Below are 17,017 nucleotides of genomic sequence, written 5' to 3' on the forward strand. Positions count from 1 at the left end.
TTTTGAAGGATATATTCTAAAAGAAGGGGGTTAGAATTAATCTTATTGAAATAACTTTACCAGAAACCAAAATCGGAAACCTCAAGCAAATCAGAAATTACATAATTACTTCAATAACACTCCATTTTCTGAGGACATTTTTCAATAACCAACAGGAAGAATAAGATTTTCTTGAGAATTTGTAATAATGGAGATTAAATATCTTGAACATCGATTTCTTTTGGCAAATAATGTGAAAAATAAAAATTACACTTTTTTTGTTTTATTCGGTTATTCAATTTGAATTCAAATAACTTTGGCGAAAATATCAAAATTTTACGACAAAGTAAGGTGGAATTTCTAGTATGGAAAAAAGAAAACCGAATTAAAAAATGGTTTTACTGGATTTACTAAACATGTTAATAGTGGTGATTTTAAAGAGATATATTATGAAGTTGATAATATAAAATGTAGAAGACGTGTGACTTTAAACTTAAGCCGTCGTAAGCGTTTAAGTTACTAAACCGTTTTCTGGTCGTATCAAGCGCAACACTGCTCCCGTCAAGAGGTTAACAGTTTCAATTTACTTAATAAAATTCGTTAAATCTTTATAATATTTCGACTGATTATTCTTATTGCTTCGGGTTATTGGGGAAGAAGTTCATTTTAATAAAGACGACGTTTATTTGATATTAGATCGCAATTTAAAAAAAAATAAAACTTCAGTTTGCGACGACATTGGCATCCTTAACTGCAATCTGCACCAGCCTGTACTTCTGTATCTTCCCGGACGTTGTCTTCGGAAAAGAGTCGACTATTTTCAACACCGTAGGTATCTTAAAATGAGCGATGTTCTCTTTGCAGTAAGTCCTAATGTGATCTAATGTCACGCTCATGCCGTCCTTGACTTTCACGAAAGCACAGACCTCCTCACCCAACCTCTCGTGGGGAATACCAACTACCTAGAATGTTAGTTACGGTTTCTGTATCTTGAATTATTAGCTATGAAGTCGAAATGATTTTCTCGTTGCCGAACGGACGTTAACTTAATTAACTGTAAAAGTTAATTTTTCAACTTTAAACGAATTAAATTTATTTTCCGCTATTTCCGTACTTGGGTATACCTATTAACATTATGGTAAAAAAATATGAAACGCTACTACGTTTTGAATATGTTGTTTTCTATTCAGTGTCTGATATTTCAATAGGCGATTAGTGAAGTATTTTTAAGAACAAAATTTCAAATAAACATCGATCTGCAACAGCTTCGTTTCTGAGATATAGGGTGTTAATAGTTCTTGTTTATTAACAGCAGCGCCCCCTATAACAAACTATCAAATTCAAATTAAATTAGAATGTTTCCTCCGTGTGCCAATTTTTATCCAACGATAGACATTTTTCCAAAAATTATTTTAAAAAAATTGAAATAAAAATTAATTCTTTGCACCCTGTATGTTTCAGAGCGATCTCTATATAATTTTTTTTAATTCTTGAGAAATTGTCCGGTTATTAAAAAACTCCCTTTCTAGCTCTTTCAACTTTCGTGAATATAATGCACATTTTGATTATGTAGAAAATTGAATTTGACCTTAATTTTAGTTACAATACACTCTTTGAAATATTAACAGAGAAAACTTATTAGAATTTACAAAAATACTTTTTGAATTTTATGAAAGCAGCGCAGAATATTCTTGATATTCTTTGAAACAAACGTTACATTTCGAAAAAATAATTAACAGAAGTTCTTCTCATATTATACGAACTTTCGAACGGGCACTGTATATCATTTATCTTAAATTTGACCCTTGATAACAATAACCTTGTTGCATATTTCAACAAATACCAGCTAAATATATATCTTTGAGTTGTTTTCACATTTTTCATTTCGTGCTATATTTTAATAAATAATTTCAGTTACGAATATATTACATTAGACACCATGTATCGCTTGCCGTATTTATTGAGATTATCAAATCCGCTTAGTTTTTATCCTGGGTAAATTCCAAATATTGATTTTGTTGACAATATTATTTCTACCAGGTTACCAACGCTATCCTGCTATTTACATGCCGGACATTTACCTAGTTAAGGGCAGGGCGCGGCTCACTCGATAAGTAACTTTGTTAAACTACGATATGAATAATTACAGTACCACGTTCAAAAATAACATTATAATCGCTTGGCGTAAACGTTATTTAGCCTTAACACCCAAAAATTGACAATTTCTTAGATACGTTTACGTAGGTCACAATGATATGAACTGGAGATTTATTTCTTTTACAAAATGTCAAATAAATATTCTCAAAAACTCAAAAATTTCAAATAGAATCGTAAATTTCATGAAACAATCGTATTCGTAATTATGCCACAAGATTTTCCTCGACTATTTTGTAAAATTATAATAACAAACAAATCGCAAATTTTTCAAAGACTGTCGGGAATAAGTCGCTTCTAAAATATAAAAAAAAATAAAGCATGAAAATGCCAAAATTACATTTTTGAGATAATCGAGAAAAAATGTTTAAATTTACAACAATTATTATAATTACCGATGTTTGTAAAAATAAAAAATTACACAATTCTCTCAAAATGCGGCGGGACACGAACGACAATTCTAACGCAAAATGTTAATATATCAAAAAATTGCACATACCCCCTTTGACATTTCCACTCTTCAATTGTTTGAGCTGTTTTTTGTTTTCATTTACTTTTGAAAAAAATAATTGTCGTGCAATATTTAGCAAGAACCTTTCAAAACACTTAACTCTTGATTTTTAGCTTTTTTGTTAAGCTTTCTCATTTATTTTTTAAGGTTATAGAGACACGATGGTAATTTATATTGTTCCTAAATCCACAAGCCGTTATCGATATTATTGAAAATCGCCTAAGTAAATATCTGACTATCCGAGAAAAACAAAATTACGTTAAAATTAGCATAAGCATTTAACAGTAACCAAAAACTGACCTGCATGGAATGAAACGATTCATCAATTAAAAATTCTAAAACACAAAAATAACAACAAACCGTAACCTTGAATTACTAATATTGTATACTAACATAAACTTCCAAAATGCTTGGGTGGGTGTTCAGAAAATCTTCGATTTCTTTCGGGAAGATGTTCTCTCCACCTCTGATAATCATCTCCTTTAATCGTCCAACAATTTTGCCGTATCCGTTCTTTTCCAATATAAACTGGTCACTATAAAAAGTTGATTATTGCGAATTTTGTAGCATGATCCTAAAATACTGAAAAAATCTCGGCATAATCAGTCAAATGACTTAAAAATCAAAGACATAAGCTAACCTATTGCAAATTGTGCGGAGATTCTGTTCAGTATCTGAAAATTTAAGATCGTTCCAAAATTGAACACTATTTGAGGTAGGTAACAATGGCGAATTAAAAATTTTAAAGTTCACATTTGAAAAATCATTTATTTGATGATTATTTTGGAAAAATAGGAAAATATCTTGCACAATGCATAGAAAAAACAAACAGCAAAAATATTGGTGTTCAAGAAAATGTTATGAAGAAAGGATTATCAACTATAGCGAATTTGCACAAACACCGTTTTATGATATATAGCAGAAAAACAAACTAATACTATCCTGCGCCTACCACCCTGTCACCAATTAAAACAAATTGACTCATATGGGCCCAAGGGTTTATTTTTAATTTGTCCACCAATATTAAATTTAATGTAATATATGTAACTAAAATCCCATATTTGTGCCTAGTTAATTGTTTTTCATTTAAAATTTGCATATCTGTATACGCTCACCCAGTTCTGAACCACTTATCGGGACCTATTACTTCCTTGGTCCTATCCTCGTCCTTCCAGTATCCCAACATCGTACTGTATCCCCTTATACATAATTCTCCTGGGGTTCCGATCGGGACGATATTGCCGTCTACATCTGTTACTTTCGCTTCAACGTGATCCTGAACATATCCGACTGTAGACGTCGACAAGTATTCATCGTCATCGTAGAGTGATTGAAACACGATAGCCGTGCATTCGGTGAGGCCGTAGACGGACTGAAGATAGATAAAGGAAATGGTTTTTTAAGGTAATACCTTACATGAAGTTATATCACCTTAATGAGAGTTCCATATTTATTATTTTAAAATCAAATTGCCAGATTTGTTTTCCTACCAATGGTTGAAACAGATTTAGATATTTGCCGTGTGTTATTATACGATTTTTTCTGGTCTACTTCAAGTTTAGTGAATCCTTCAAATTTTGCAAATTTATACGATTGGAAGACTTCGGTTTAAAAATACCCAAACGTCTAGGACTTCGCGCTTAAGATATTGTTTCAATAATAGCAAGAACAGTTTTTTTATTTAAGTCCTATGATAAATGTGTTCCCAACCTCAATTTGCTATGATGGATTATTTTCAGGAGGCTGCATTAAATATCACCTTGTCGTAAACAATGTTTACTTTGTTACATGAAATGACCAGTTTGTTTAAAGTTTACGTCAAAGCGTTTTGATGAGCGTTTTTGCATTGCCCGATAGGAGCGACTGCGTCACGTCAAAAATCACACTTTTGAAGAATTAAATCGGTTTAGAGTTGATCTCGACTTTTTTATTTTTTCAAAAATGTAATTGTTAATTAATTTATTATAAAGTCGAAGACTGGAATGCAGTAAACACATTAAATTTTAAGGAAATTGTCAAATGTAATAATAATAAAATGATGTTGGTTGAAAAAAATTAGAAAGAAATTCTTCAAATAATAAATGACATCCAAATAAGAATGACTGAAAGAAATTAGAAGAAGTTTTTGTATGTTTAGCATCTAAAAAAAATCGAAACAGACTTTTTAATTTTTTGAAAAATTTGCCAAAAATTGAACTAATAATTAATTTATTAAAGGCGAGGACTGCAAAAAAAGCACGTCTGGAAATTAATTCAAATTGAAGAAGGTAGAAAAATGTAAGAAATGTTGTTACAAATATTGTATTGATTACGAAGTAGCTTCAAAGAAATGTGAAAAAAATGCCTTCAATAATCGAAATCCAATCCAATCCAAATAGGGAATGAGTTTATTGTTTCTTTCATTTCAGCATTTCGATTACTATTTATGAATTAGTGATATTAATAATAAGACTTTCACTGTTTGCTACAAATATATAGCATATTTTACAATAAATTTGATGGCAAAAAAATCGAAAATATAACTGCAGTCCTCTTTAAGAATGTATAATATAAAATTAAAAATTGCATAATTTTTAACTTATGTTATACCAATAAAGGCAAAACTCTGAAATATCCATCCTGAGAAATTTATAATTTGTAGTAACCAAAACTTATTTGAAATAAAAAAATTCTACAAAAATTCTGTGAAGGTAAGTACCAAATTTTCGGTAATAAAATGATTTACTTGGTTTACTTAATGTAAAAAGTTTTTTTAAGGATTAAATTCATTGATTTGATTGATTGATAATTTTATAATTTTGAAATCATAAAAAAATTCTTCATTTAAAAAAATTTAAAAACATATGTAGCGCCTAATAATCACTATGCAAATGCGAGGGTAAGCAGAAGGCCAGTTAGAAAAATTTATTCCTAAAATTAAATTTTCAATAAAATATGCCTATGCACTGCAATTTGTGTTTGTTACGTACATAAGTGAGGTCTTAAAACTATGAATATGCTTTTTATAAATGATGAAGGCCCTGATATGGATTAAGACTTACATATGTTTATTTAAAAAAATATATCGCACTGTATGCTAATAGATAGGTGAAAATGTGTTCAACAAAAATTACTTTATAAAAGAACACATATTTGTTTGCCACACATTCCTATAGTTTGATTTCAGAGAAAAATCACTTTAAAAATGTAAGAGGAAGACGCATGAAATCTTGGTTTATTAATCTCGATAAGCAATAGTTTGCGAAATACACTACATTGAGCGATTATTTTTGTTTACATAAGGTCACTCAAAGTTAAAGTGAAAACACTATATAGCCTTTTTTTAGGGTGTCCTACCTTGACTTTCTGCAAATTTAATACACTCTTCATTTCTCGGAAAAGATGCGGTGAGCAACATGCCCCCCCAGATACTGCTATATCCGGACTGATATTTTCCCGTCGTTTTTTTTGGCGGTCCACCAAATCGACATACATAGTTGGAGTGCCATGTATTACGGTACACCTACATTTAAAATCTTCATAAGTTATTGTTTGGTATAAGAATACCAATAAAATAATTATATTTTAGTAAGAAAATTAGTATATTAATATGATTTACAAGCAATAGGTTATATTATTGCTAGATATCATATTTCGCTCACGTATTTAACTAAGTTAGTTGTAACCAAAACCAGTTCTTGGTTAGTTTTTTGTCCGTTCCTACCTATACTGGAATACTCAGTTGAAATTAATTATTATGCAGAGTTTGATTTTCATTTTATTTGCCATCTCTCTGTGTATGTTCCGATTCTATCCATTCTTAACGCTGACTTCACAGTTAATTTCATATTTTTCAGCAATAAAAAGTATGTACAATCCACTCGAATTGCACGTCATTTTTATCCCGTATAACAAGGTGATTCTTTAGCATCAATCAAATTTCAATTCAACAGACCAAATCTCAATTATTAGAAATTAATAATGAAATAGCAGTTTTAATTGTATAATCGTTCTGCATCAAAGTTGCTGAAAACTTCCCCTTACCGTTCGTCTCTTATTGCATCCAAATTTTTATCAGGGTCGTATCCGGCTGAAGGTAGTACCAAGGTGGCACCGTGGTTTAACGCTGCGCAAATGGTTATGACGGTACCAATCGCGTGAAAGAGAGGCGTCTGGACGCAAATAGTATGGTGTTTTCGGTCCAGTTCGCTTCTTTGCCCGATATAGTACGAATTATTTACCATGCTAAAGTGCGATACCGCCGCCGCTTTGGGTTGACCGGTAGTGCCCTATAACGATAATGTTTCCTATAATTTTGTGTTTAACCCGAAGTGACCGTTTTCTACGTAAAATTTTGCGTTGGAAATGTTGTTCATAGAAACACAAAATGTTTTATTCCAAAATAGTTACAGTAATTTTTTTTAAATGCATATTTTCGATTAATGCTTTATAACTTTGAAACGGTAACAAATATGCATGTCCGGTTTTTACAAAAATTAAGCTCTATGTAGAACCGGAACAAATGGTAGTCAATTATATTGTCAATGGTGAATATTAATTGTAAATATTTTGTTGATATAACAAACACAAATAAATTTGCAGCCTGTTTTGCCAATAATTTTCGGAGGTAACTTACCGAAGTGAACTGAATGTGGGCTGGTTCGTCCATCAGTATGAGATTTTGACTTTCTTTAATGGCTCTGATCCCCTTGATAGTGGCAAATTCAAATACGTCGTTGAATTTGAGAGCTCCTCTGTAAGTACCACGCACAATGAAAGCAAGTTCCTTAAAAGTGTCGTCCCAATAGGCTCTCACCTCAAATGTTCGTCGGTCATCACTATCACACTTTGTAGGGAAGGCACATGCCTGCTTTTTAGCTTTCCTGGTATGCTACCGGGGAGTTCAGGTGCTATTTTGCACAAAATCTCGTAATAGTTTTGATATTTGAACTTGTGCGCACAGATGATGCACCGCATTTCCACCTTTTTGATGCAGTACTCCATTTCCATTCGCGGGATGGCTGGATTTATGTTTACCTAAAAAACGTAAATCTCTCTAAATCTAAATTAGGTGATTAGATTAATAGATGCCGTTAATACCGTAAAATTGATGCGCCACAGGCGCAGAATAAAATAGAATTTTATTGAATATGTTGGTCCAATTTTATGTACAATATACATACTTAACAAAGAAATATGAAATAACAAATACAAAACCAAGAATACAAACAGTATAAAACTATCACAATAAAAATTATACAAACATATTAAAACAGAGTATAGTATAGACACGACAGAGGCACTTTGTAACCCGCTCCGAATAATACTCGGATTGTTTTTTTTTTTGTAAAATAGGGGCACTTTTTGCAGCTGTATTGTTACCCCATACATTGACAACGCAAACTGGCATCGATAGTTGTATCGAATAATAATCAAAGTTTGACTTTTCTACGTGTTTAGGAGAAGTTGTCATGAACCATTTTCTAAGCATTTTACAATTGGTTATGTCATCCGCGAATTTCGCTTTGGTGTTGAATCCAAATTTAATGGGATCTGAGCATATTTTGACAAGATATTGCCTAGAAAATGCCACATCCCAATTGAAAACTGTCAAATTGATGAACTGCCAACAGCCATATTGTTTGTTCTACATTTTTTGACAATTTCTCCAAGTGGTTATGAGATATCATTAGCAAATATTTATTATAGATTTTTTATTGAGATTGACATTGATGAAGTACAAGTAACCAAAGCTAAACTGAACTAAACCAACGCATCGGACAATTGTTGTTTAACAGTTTATTGTAGATTTCGATAGTTTTTATTGCAAATTTAAATAAGTGAATATATAAACAAATTGGAATGGGTTAGCGAAAATAACGAGACAGATACAGTCACAGTTAAAAGTTCCTGTGGCTAGCGTTATAAATTTGAATACCGCCAATAGGCCAAAGCGTTCAGACAACATATTACCATTTGCATCACCCACATACGCAAAAACGTCAGATGTTTGCGCACATTATTCCATACCCTATTCAATTCACGAACACCGGGGAATTACCATACACTAACAAACCGCGTGTTCTCAAATAGCTAAAACGCCACTACTAAAAAAATTTTCATTTTATTTTTGGATAATTACCCAATAGCAGTTTTCTGTAAAAGGTAAAAGGTTATAACAAATTTTGCTTGAACAACATCCTATTTTTTTTTTGTCATACTGCCATACTTTTACATATTTTATATTCTCGATTATGACTTTTCTTTTATATTATATAGTTGTAAATTTTTAACCTTACAAAAAAAAATTTGTGCTAACATTTTAATATAATAATTTAATATAATTATTTATATTACGCATGGAATTTACTCAACTAATTCGTCCCCGTTCATTCAAAAATTTCGACTTTCTATTAAATTAATGCGCTGAAAAATCAACAGGTCTTTAAAGATGTCTTAAAATAGTAGATATCGCAAACCTGAATAAAATCTACTTTATTATATGCGACCAAACTAAAAATGAAAACACACAAATGATCATCCCATTCATGTTAAACGAGAATACTGAATGTATAAGGATTGAGTCGAGCAGGTCTCCTCGTTTTAATAATTAGGTACTATTGTCAACGAACAAAATGACGCAGAAACGGAAATTAGTATTAGTAAGAAATTAGAATTGAGTAAGCCATGAGGGCCTTTATAAATAAAAAACAATTCTTTATAACGTCGGTCTAAATGTCTGAGAATGATAAGGAGTTATATATTCTCCATTTTCCTTTACAGACACTTGATTCAACCATGCCTACGCCTTTGAAATGTATTAAAATCGTAGAATGTTGCGCATTTCATGATGTACATGTACAAATATATAATTCACATAATACAAGGTGACAGGTATGAAATACTAAGGCTCCTTATAGAGGGAAAAGTTCATGGTAAAAGATCTATGAGACAGAATTCATGATTCCGGCACTGTTGCTCATCAATGGGTATCTTTAGTTTCTAATATTACATTGACCAAATAGGTCGCTAACCTTCAATGCGTTGAGAAGGCGGATTAAGAAAAAGATTTTAACAATGTCATTTAGATTTTAGAAAATTTTCTAAAACAAAATTAAATTCAATTGTTTAAAAAAAAATTGGAAAGGAGAAACATTTTTAAGCGTATTTAGAGGCGAAAGTAACTTTAAAATGATTTTCTCTTAAAAAAATGTTATCTAGTCTTGGAAAAAGTTAGTTTTCTAATTATACGGAACGAAGCTACTTCCATTTAAACCTAAAAAGACAACTAATTATCGTTAGAGTAAAAATCGACAATCAACAAATTCATTATGAATTTATATTTGACTAAACCTACCAGCACAAATCCGGCTCGGGCACATGCCATGTGGGTTATGTACCACTCTATACAATTGGGGGCCCAGATAGCCACTCTGTCGCCATTGTTTAAACCGAGAGATTTTAGACCGGCCGCCAGCCTGTCTGCCCGATCTAGTGCCTGCAGATAAGACAGTTCTTGATTTTGATGCTTTGATATGATTGCGGTTACGTTTGGATACGTTGTGCAACATTCTTCGATTAGCTGACCCAAGGTTAAGGGTTTCAGCGGTTGTTTGCCCACATTGTGTATGTAGCTGATCGTTTGTTCCTTTGGTACTCTGCAGAATAATAAGTTTATTTTAATTGAAATAAGAACATTTCGAAATAATCTTGGTATAAACACGGAAAGGTAGTAGTTATACCAAATTCTGTTTGCTTATAATAGTTATATTTTTTTAGTAAACTACGGATAAGAAGCCTTGTTTTAACTTGCTTCACTAGCATTTTAAATGCTTGCGTTTGGTTGATAATCTAAGGTTGATGCACCCTGTGGAATAATTTCGTAATCAACTTTTATTTAATTTTTGTTAAGGGTTATTCTTCGTTTATTATTCGCTTTTCAAATGGAAACCAACGGCTCACAGAAAAATGATTTTTACGTGGTTGGTTTTGCTATCTTAGTGTTAGTGTCACACCCTAATTTGGGTTTTTTAGTTTAGTTAACTTATAGCTTTACTTTTTAATTAGTCGTTTATAGACATATTAAAGAAGCTAAATCTTCCATATTTACTTACCTTTTGATTGTTTTATCGTAGCCATTTATCATTTTCGCGACAATTAGCGGATCACTATAAACCTAGAGATAGGTCACTAGACGCGACGTGGTATTTTTTTTCTGCTTTTTTTTCGAACAAAGAAAATCCTCAAAAGTACTGTGACCTCTCAATTGTATTTAAATTTTCGATCAGGTTTTACGTTCGATTCCCGCCATTGGCGTACCATGAATAATATAAATAATTTCAATTGCATGCATACCGTATTTTTTCCTGATTTCATCTTTAGAGGTATTTTTATAGTAAATTTTTGACCTATACCAATATGCTATTAAATTTAAAACCCAGCGTTACATTTTCGTTGGGAGTCGAAAAAATTGAAAGAAGTAATGCGTTAATTTTTCAAAGAAACTTCCAGAGGCTACTGTAATACTTTTTACAAAACTTCTGGATTCCTCCTGCGTCGGTTTTTGCTGACTCGAAATTGATGACGTTTCGCCAATCATCCTGTTGGAAACAGTTTCAGTCAAGCTCTGAAGAAGCCAAGAAGTAATGCGTTGATATGACCTAATAACTACAAGCAATTACGGATTCCGATTTTATAATGACGAATAACGCATAAGAGGCTAAACTAAAGGTAATCCATTGGAAACTGATTACTCAAAGCTTAAAAGCTAGACGCCTTTTAAGATATTCGGTTTTAGAATAATTAATACAGCTAACTTAACTTGTAAACTTTGCAAATAATAAAAATGGCAAACAGAATCCGCACAACAATGGAAAAGAATTTAAACCTTTCTCGTTATTCTTAAAATCACTTTTAAACAATATGAGAATATAGCAAAAAAAATGAACAGTAGATTTAGATTGGATTCAACATCTTTACCTAATAGACCATAGTAATCAAACACAAATGTTACAGATTAACGTTTTCTTGTTTCTGATTGTTTACAATAGCTTCAATCAGTTTAAACTTTTGGATTTTTCCTGAAGTGGTTTTAGGAAAGGAAGTAACAATCTTCAACATTGTCGGAATTTTAAAATTGGAGATATTTCCTTGGCAGAAGTTCCTAATATCTTCTAGATTCAGCGATTTACCTTCATTGAGTTTGACGACAGCGCACACTTCTTCACCCAAGCGTTCGTGAGGAATACCTATGATCTGAAAAAATCTTATTTTTTCTACTTCACAACAAAAATTAAATGTCGCATGCATACATGAACTTCTAAAATGCTCGGGTGTGTCATAAGAAAATCTTCTATTTCCTTGGGGAAAATATTTTCTCCACCTCTGATGAGCATTTCCTTGAGTCTGCCAACAATTCTACCATAGCCCGAAGGTTCCAAAATAAATTGATCCCTAATATTTAAAAAATAAGATCTACTTAGCACTGACGGTTCGGATATTTACCCCGTTTTAAGCCATTTGTCTTGTCCCATAGTCTCCTGAGTTCTATTATCGTCGTCCCAGAATCGGAGCAAGCTGCTGTAACCTCTCACACATAACTCTCCAGGAGTTCCAAAAGGAACCATTTTTCCCTCGGAATCTACTACTTTGGCTTCTAAATGCTCCTGTATGTAGCCCACGGTTGAAAGTGTCAGGTGTTCTTCTTCATCGTACAGCGTTTGAAACGCTACAGCCGTCAGTTCTGTTTGACCGTATAATGACTGCGCATGAATAGTATTGTTATATAAACGCAGTTCATATTTATTAATGTACCTAAGATTTGATAAAATAGTTTCGTTAGTACTTGTTTAGTTTTGTAGATTTAATTGAAATCTATCAACAGTCCAATTGGTAGTTAATACCATGCATAAAAAAATTAAAAGTGACCCATGAAATGGGTCATATTGGTGTTTTTGGTACCATAAATTCTGGCTTATTTTGTACCGAAGACGAAGAAGAAACCATTTATTAAAAAAAATTAAAACCATTTGTTGAAAAAGTATCAATTTTCATAGATCCCACTAGGGAAGAGACTTAAATTAGCTAGAAAAATTGAATTCGTTTATATACGAAAGTTTTTCAAATAAATGTATTGCCAACCAACCTTCATTCTCTTAAGTTTCAAGACGTTTTTCATCTCAGTAAACAAATGTGGCGAACATACAGCACCTCCGACGCAAGCAATTTCGGGTGCGATTATTTCATTTCTTTGCTTTTGTCTATCGATCAAGTCCACATACATAGTCGGTGTACCATAGATGACAGAACATCTACAAAATAATGCATAATAAAAGGAAAAAAATAGATTATCCACTTAGACTACAAGTTCTCGATTTTTTTACTTATCGGCAAACAAACACTGCACGAAAAGCCAATTGAATTTTTCATTTTTCCTGAGATATTTTAACAAGGTTTGGGTTCGTTGTGCTGGCTTCTGAATGTTTTTGAACACATTTCGATTGTAGCAGTCTTAATGAGTTTTGCACTTCTACACACAGTTCATTTAAAAGGTTAAAATATTTCTCTCTTGTTGGAGAAGTAGAAGTAAAATAATATTGGATTAATATATTCGAGTTATATTTCCAAAAAGTTTAAGACACCCTCTGGTGAAGTACAGCTCTTTGCTGTTAGTCATTAAAATTAGTTTCAAAATTGGAGATCACTGAATTAAACCCTATGTATTTTTAATTTTTAAGTATGCAATGATGGAAATTACAATTAAAATACCGTTGCCTCAATTTGCCTGTTTTATTATCATTATGTCAGCTTAAGGACACGTTACTAATAATAGTATATTGTGCAACAAGTGTGGTAAACGGCATTTGAGTCACGAGTTTATCTGACACAAGCGGAGCGCAGCAGGACGAGTGATTAATAAACGAGTGACTTAAAAAATTTACTAAACTCGTTAGATTTGTTTGTCAATTCAGACGTATTCGTGTTGTTTTGCAAAAATGTACCCAAAAACTAACTGTCGTAGAAAAAGTATAATATGCAACAGGTTTAGTAAACTTTTTAAGTCACTCGTTTATTAAAAACTCGCTTCGCTTCGCTCCGTTCATGCCAAGTAAACTCGTGACTCAAATGCCGTTTACCGCACTTGTGGAGAGTAACCATAATAAGACTTGCCCATATCCCCAAAGTGAAACTTTTGGAAAGCTTTGTATTTTGACCACAATATTCAAAAGTGCCTCATGCACGTATAATAGTGTATTATGCAACAAGTGCGGTAAACGGCATTTGAGTCATTAGTTTATTTGTCACGTGACTTAAAAGGTTTACCAAACGTGTCGCATACTAAACTGACGTGGTAAAAAGACACTTTCCACCCGCTAGATTGGTGTATACTTAGGTATTTTGAAATTTGAAACAAAAATTATGTAAATCGGTCAAGACAAAATGTTAGAAATTAACTTGCTTGTGTTGTCTTACCACTAGGCAAAAAAATTCTTTCTGAGAAAATACATCGACATGGCTTTCTTTACGTAAAAAAAACGCATCTTACGTAAGGTATAAATAAAAGAACTCCTAAAAAGTTGAAGGGAGGCTTTTCAATTTCACGGTTTGTCAATAATATCAAATATTTTACCAAATGGAACATTAATAGAATAACATAAAATTTCGTTCTTTTATCTTTAGTACCGTTTTACTATACTTTTCAAGTGCACCAACTTTTTTCAAATAATTAGATTGATTCTTAGTGACTAATTCGGACTTTAATAAATTGTTTAAGCAAAATGTGGAGGACAATAACAATAATAACAAACTGATACAATATCTCGGTGCCCTGGCTGGGATACCCACTTTGTAGATAAATTAATAACTTGCTTAGAGTAACACTGTTCTAAACCCCGCCAATGACTATATTACGATTATAATACTTCATTAAATCTTACTTTTCATCTCTTATGGCGTCAAGATTTTTATCCGGATTGTATCCCGCTGAAGGCAGTACCATGGTAGCACCGTGATGTAAGCCGCCCAAGATAGCTATGACGGTACCAATTGCGTGGAAAAGCGGTACCTGAATACACATTCTGTGGTATTTTCTGTCAAGCTCGTTCCTCTTTCCGACATAATGTGAGTTGTTTACCATGCTGAAGTGGGACACCGCTGCCGCTTTCGGATGACCGGTGGTACCCTGTTTTTATGTGTCATAAACATCATCCTCAGCGTAGGTAAATACATCACTGCCTGAATTATTGTTAAATACGTACAGACGTAAATTGGATATGAGCTGGCTCGTCCATTAGTATAGAATTTTGCAAGCTTCTTATGGAAGAAATGCCTTCTGGTGTAGCAAGGTCAAAAATTTCCTGATATTTGTATGCTCCTCTGAAAACAAAATCTCAATACATGTCAGGATTTTCAAATAATAGACCACCTTAGATCTTCATCGGTAATAATGATGATGCTTTCCAGTGACGGAACAGCTTTGCATTTAATTTTTCCTGGATCGCTGTTGGATAATTCCGGAGCTATTACGTTCAAAATATCGTAATAATTTTGTTTCCGGAACTTGTGGGCACAAATAAGACTTTTCACCCCAACTTTATTGATGCAATACTGGATTTCTTTTGGTTGAAATGCAGGATTAATATTTACCTATTAAATGAGTGCTCACTTCATCATCGTTCTCTAATTACGTTAATTGTTGTTATTCTTACCAATATCACCCCCGCCCTGGCGCAAGCCATGTGCACCACATACCATTCGATTAAATTTGGAGCCCACAAACCCACCCTATCGCCAGTTTTCAGACCCAGTGCCCTTAAACTAGCAGCGAGCTTATCTGCCTCATCCAGCACTTCTCCAAAACTCATCCTCTGATTTTGGTGGACCGATATAATGGCCGGGACATCAGCAAAAGTAACACATTTTTCACCAAGCAGTTGTCCAAGCGTCAGAGGTCTTAAAGGTTCTTTGCCAACATTGTGCAGGTAGCTGAAGTCAGCGAACCTTCTTTGGCTTAAATGGTTTTCTTGTTAATATAATATTTTAATTATGAATATTTTTGAGTACAAATTTATAATAATTTATTTATAATAATTTATTATATTTATTTTGTTCCTAAGTGAAACGAGTCATTAATCAGTCTTTTTTTTTATTATTTGGGTAAACACTTACAGAAAAATTGTTTTTTTACTGATAAAATAAAATAAGTAGTAGATTGCTATCGCGTTAGTCATTTTATTAAAATTTTAACTTCTCGGGTTAAATATTCTAACGCCTAGACCGAGCGGCCTCTTGAAATTTGGTGGCGTGACTTTTTGACGTGGATTTTTGGTAATTTGTTATTTAAAATAGCTGGTAAAGCATTAGAGGTGATACAATGAACCTCCTATTGTGTCTATGTTATAGGTATGACAATTAATATTTAAATTAATTAATATAAATTGTGCTGAGTCATTCAAGTAGCATGCAGCATAGACTACAATTTTGTTAGAGTTTATTCCGAGTTCTAATTAAAGTTACTTAAAAATTGGCACAAAGTAAAGTAAAGTAAAAAAAGTAAATTCACAATGTTTAATGTTGGAATTCTTCGGAACAAATGGTTGCGAATGTTATTTACATCGGAAATGGTTCCAAAACTCAGATTCTTATAATTCAAATATGTTTTCGAGAATTTCCTTTATAAAATTTTGGCCCGCAGTGGGGTTCAAAACGAGGCAAATATTAAAAAAAAAAACTAACCAAACCATTACTAGTGAAGCTCAAAGTTGAATAAGTGGAAATTGTCAGGCATCTTGCATAATTTCTCATAAGCTGCATTACCCTCCAGATAGAATTGGAAAACTGAGAAAATAGTCTTAACGTTATAGATAAATTAAACTATAGTTTTGAAACGATCTTTTGCTCGATACTAGAAAACAAAGAATTAACTAAACATGACAATTTTTCCTGGCATACCTGGAATTATTTTTTTATATAATTTTATTAGTGAGTCAATAATAGATGTAGATTACTATTATAAGTTAATGAATTGGGATGTTATAAACGTCACTTGATAAATATTTAAAGATAATGACTTATAAAGAATCTCAGAAATTCGATATCTTACCTTGCTAATTGTAAAACCCTCTTTAAAAATTTGACGTTATTTTTCACAAGCATCCTCATCAATTTTAACGGTAACTTATCAATTAACTACGGAACGCGAAAAACTAACTATAATCTGTTTATGCAATACGTAAGATAACACGGAGACAAATTGAACGTTTTTATCTAAATTAAAGGATAATAACAGAATTGTTTATAAAATCCCAGTTGTTAAGAACTGGGAAGCGATATCGACATAGTCGATAGATTTACTGCATCCCGAATTCGATTTTTTTAGATTACTTAAGATAATTA

The 17,017-nt window shown here is 32.4% G+C and overlaps 2 protein-coding genes across 2 annotated transcripts; both read right to left on the reverse strand.

The window, feature by feature from the left end:
- Positions 1-314: 314 nt before the first annotated feature.
- Positions 315-10,899, reverse strand: LOC132703661 (medium-chain acyl-CoA ligase ACSF2, mitochondrial-like). The gene is made up of 9 exons (XM_060673048.1): positions 10,738-10,899; positions 9,981-10,281; positions 7,440-7,660; positions 7,260-7,377; positions 6,668-6,912; positions 5,981-6,146; positions 3,760-4,016; positions 3,038-3,179; positions 315-941 (listed from the first exon to the last, which is right to left on the reverse strand). The coding sequence occupies exons 1-9, from the start codon at positions 10,767-10,769 to the stop codon at positions 702-704; spliced, it is 1,722 nt and encodes a 573-aa protein (XP_060529031.1). The 5' UTR covers positions 10,770-10,899; the 3' UTR covers positions 315-701.
- A 733-nt stretch (positions 10,900-11,632) lies between these two features.
- LOC132703166 (medium-chain acyl-CoA ligase ACSF2, mitochondrial-like) lies at positions 11,633-16,858 on the reverse strand. The gene is made up of 9 exons (XM_060672295.1): positions 16,725-16,858; positions 15,331-15,631; positions 15,048-15,268; positions 14,881-14,998; positions 14,560-14,804; positions 12,768-12,933; positions 12,128-12,384; positions 11,935-12,076; positions 11,633-11,878 (listed from the first exon to the last, which is right to left on the reverse strand). The coding sequence occupies exons 1-9, from the start codon at positions 16,781-16,783 to the stop codon at positions 11,633-11,635; spliced, it is 1,755 nt and encodes a 584-aa protein (XP_060528278.1). The 5' UTR covers positions 16,784-16,858.
- Positions 16,859-17,017: the final 159 nt, after the last annotated feature.

This window comes from Cylas formicarius, unplaced genomic scaffold (assembly GCF_029955315.1).
Source record: "Cylas formicarius isolate icCylForm1 unplaced genomic scaffold, icCylForm1.1 PGA_scaffold_6__28_contigs__length_40554024, whole genome shotgun sequence".
NCBI classification, from domain to species: domain Eukaryota; kingdom Metazoa; phylum Arthropoda; class Insecta; order Coleoptera; family Brentidae; genus Cylas; species Cylas formicarius.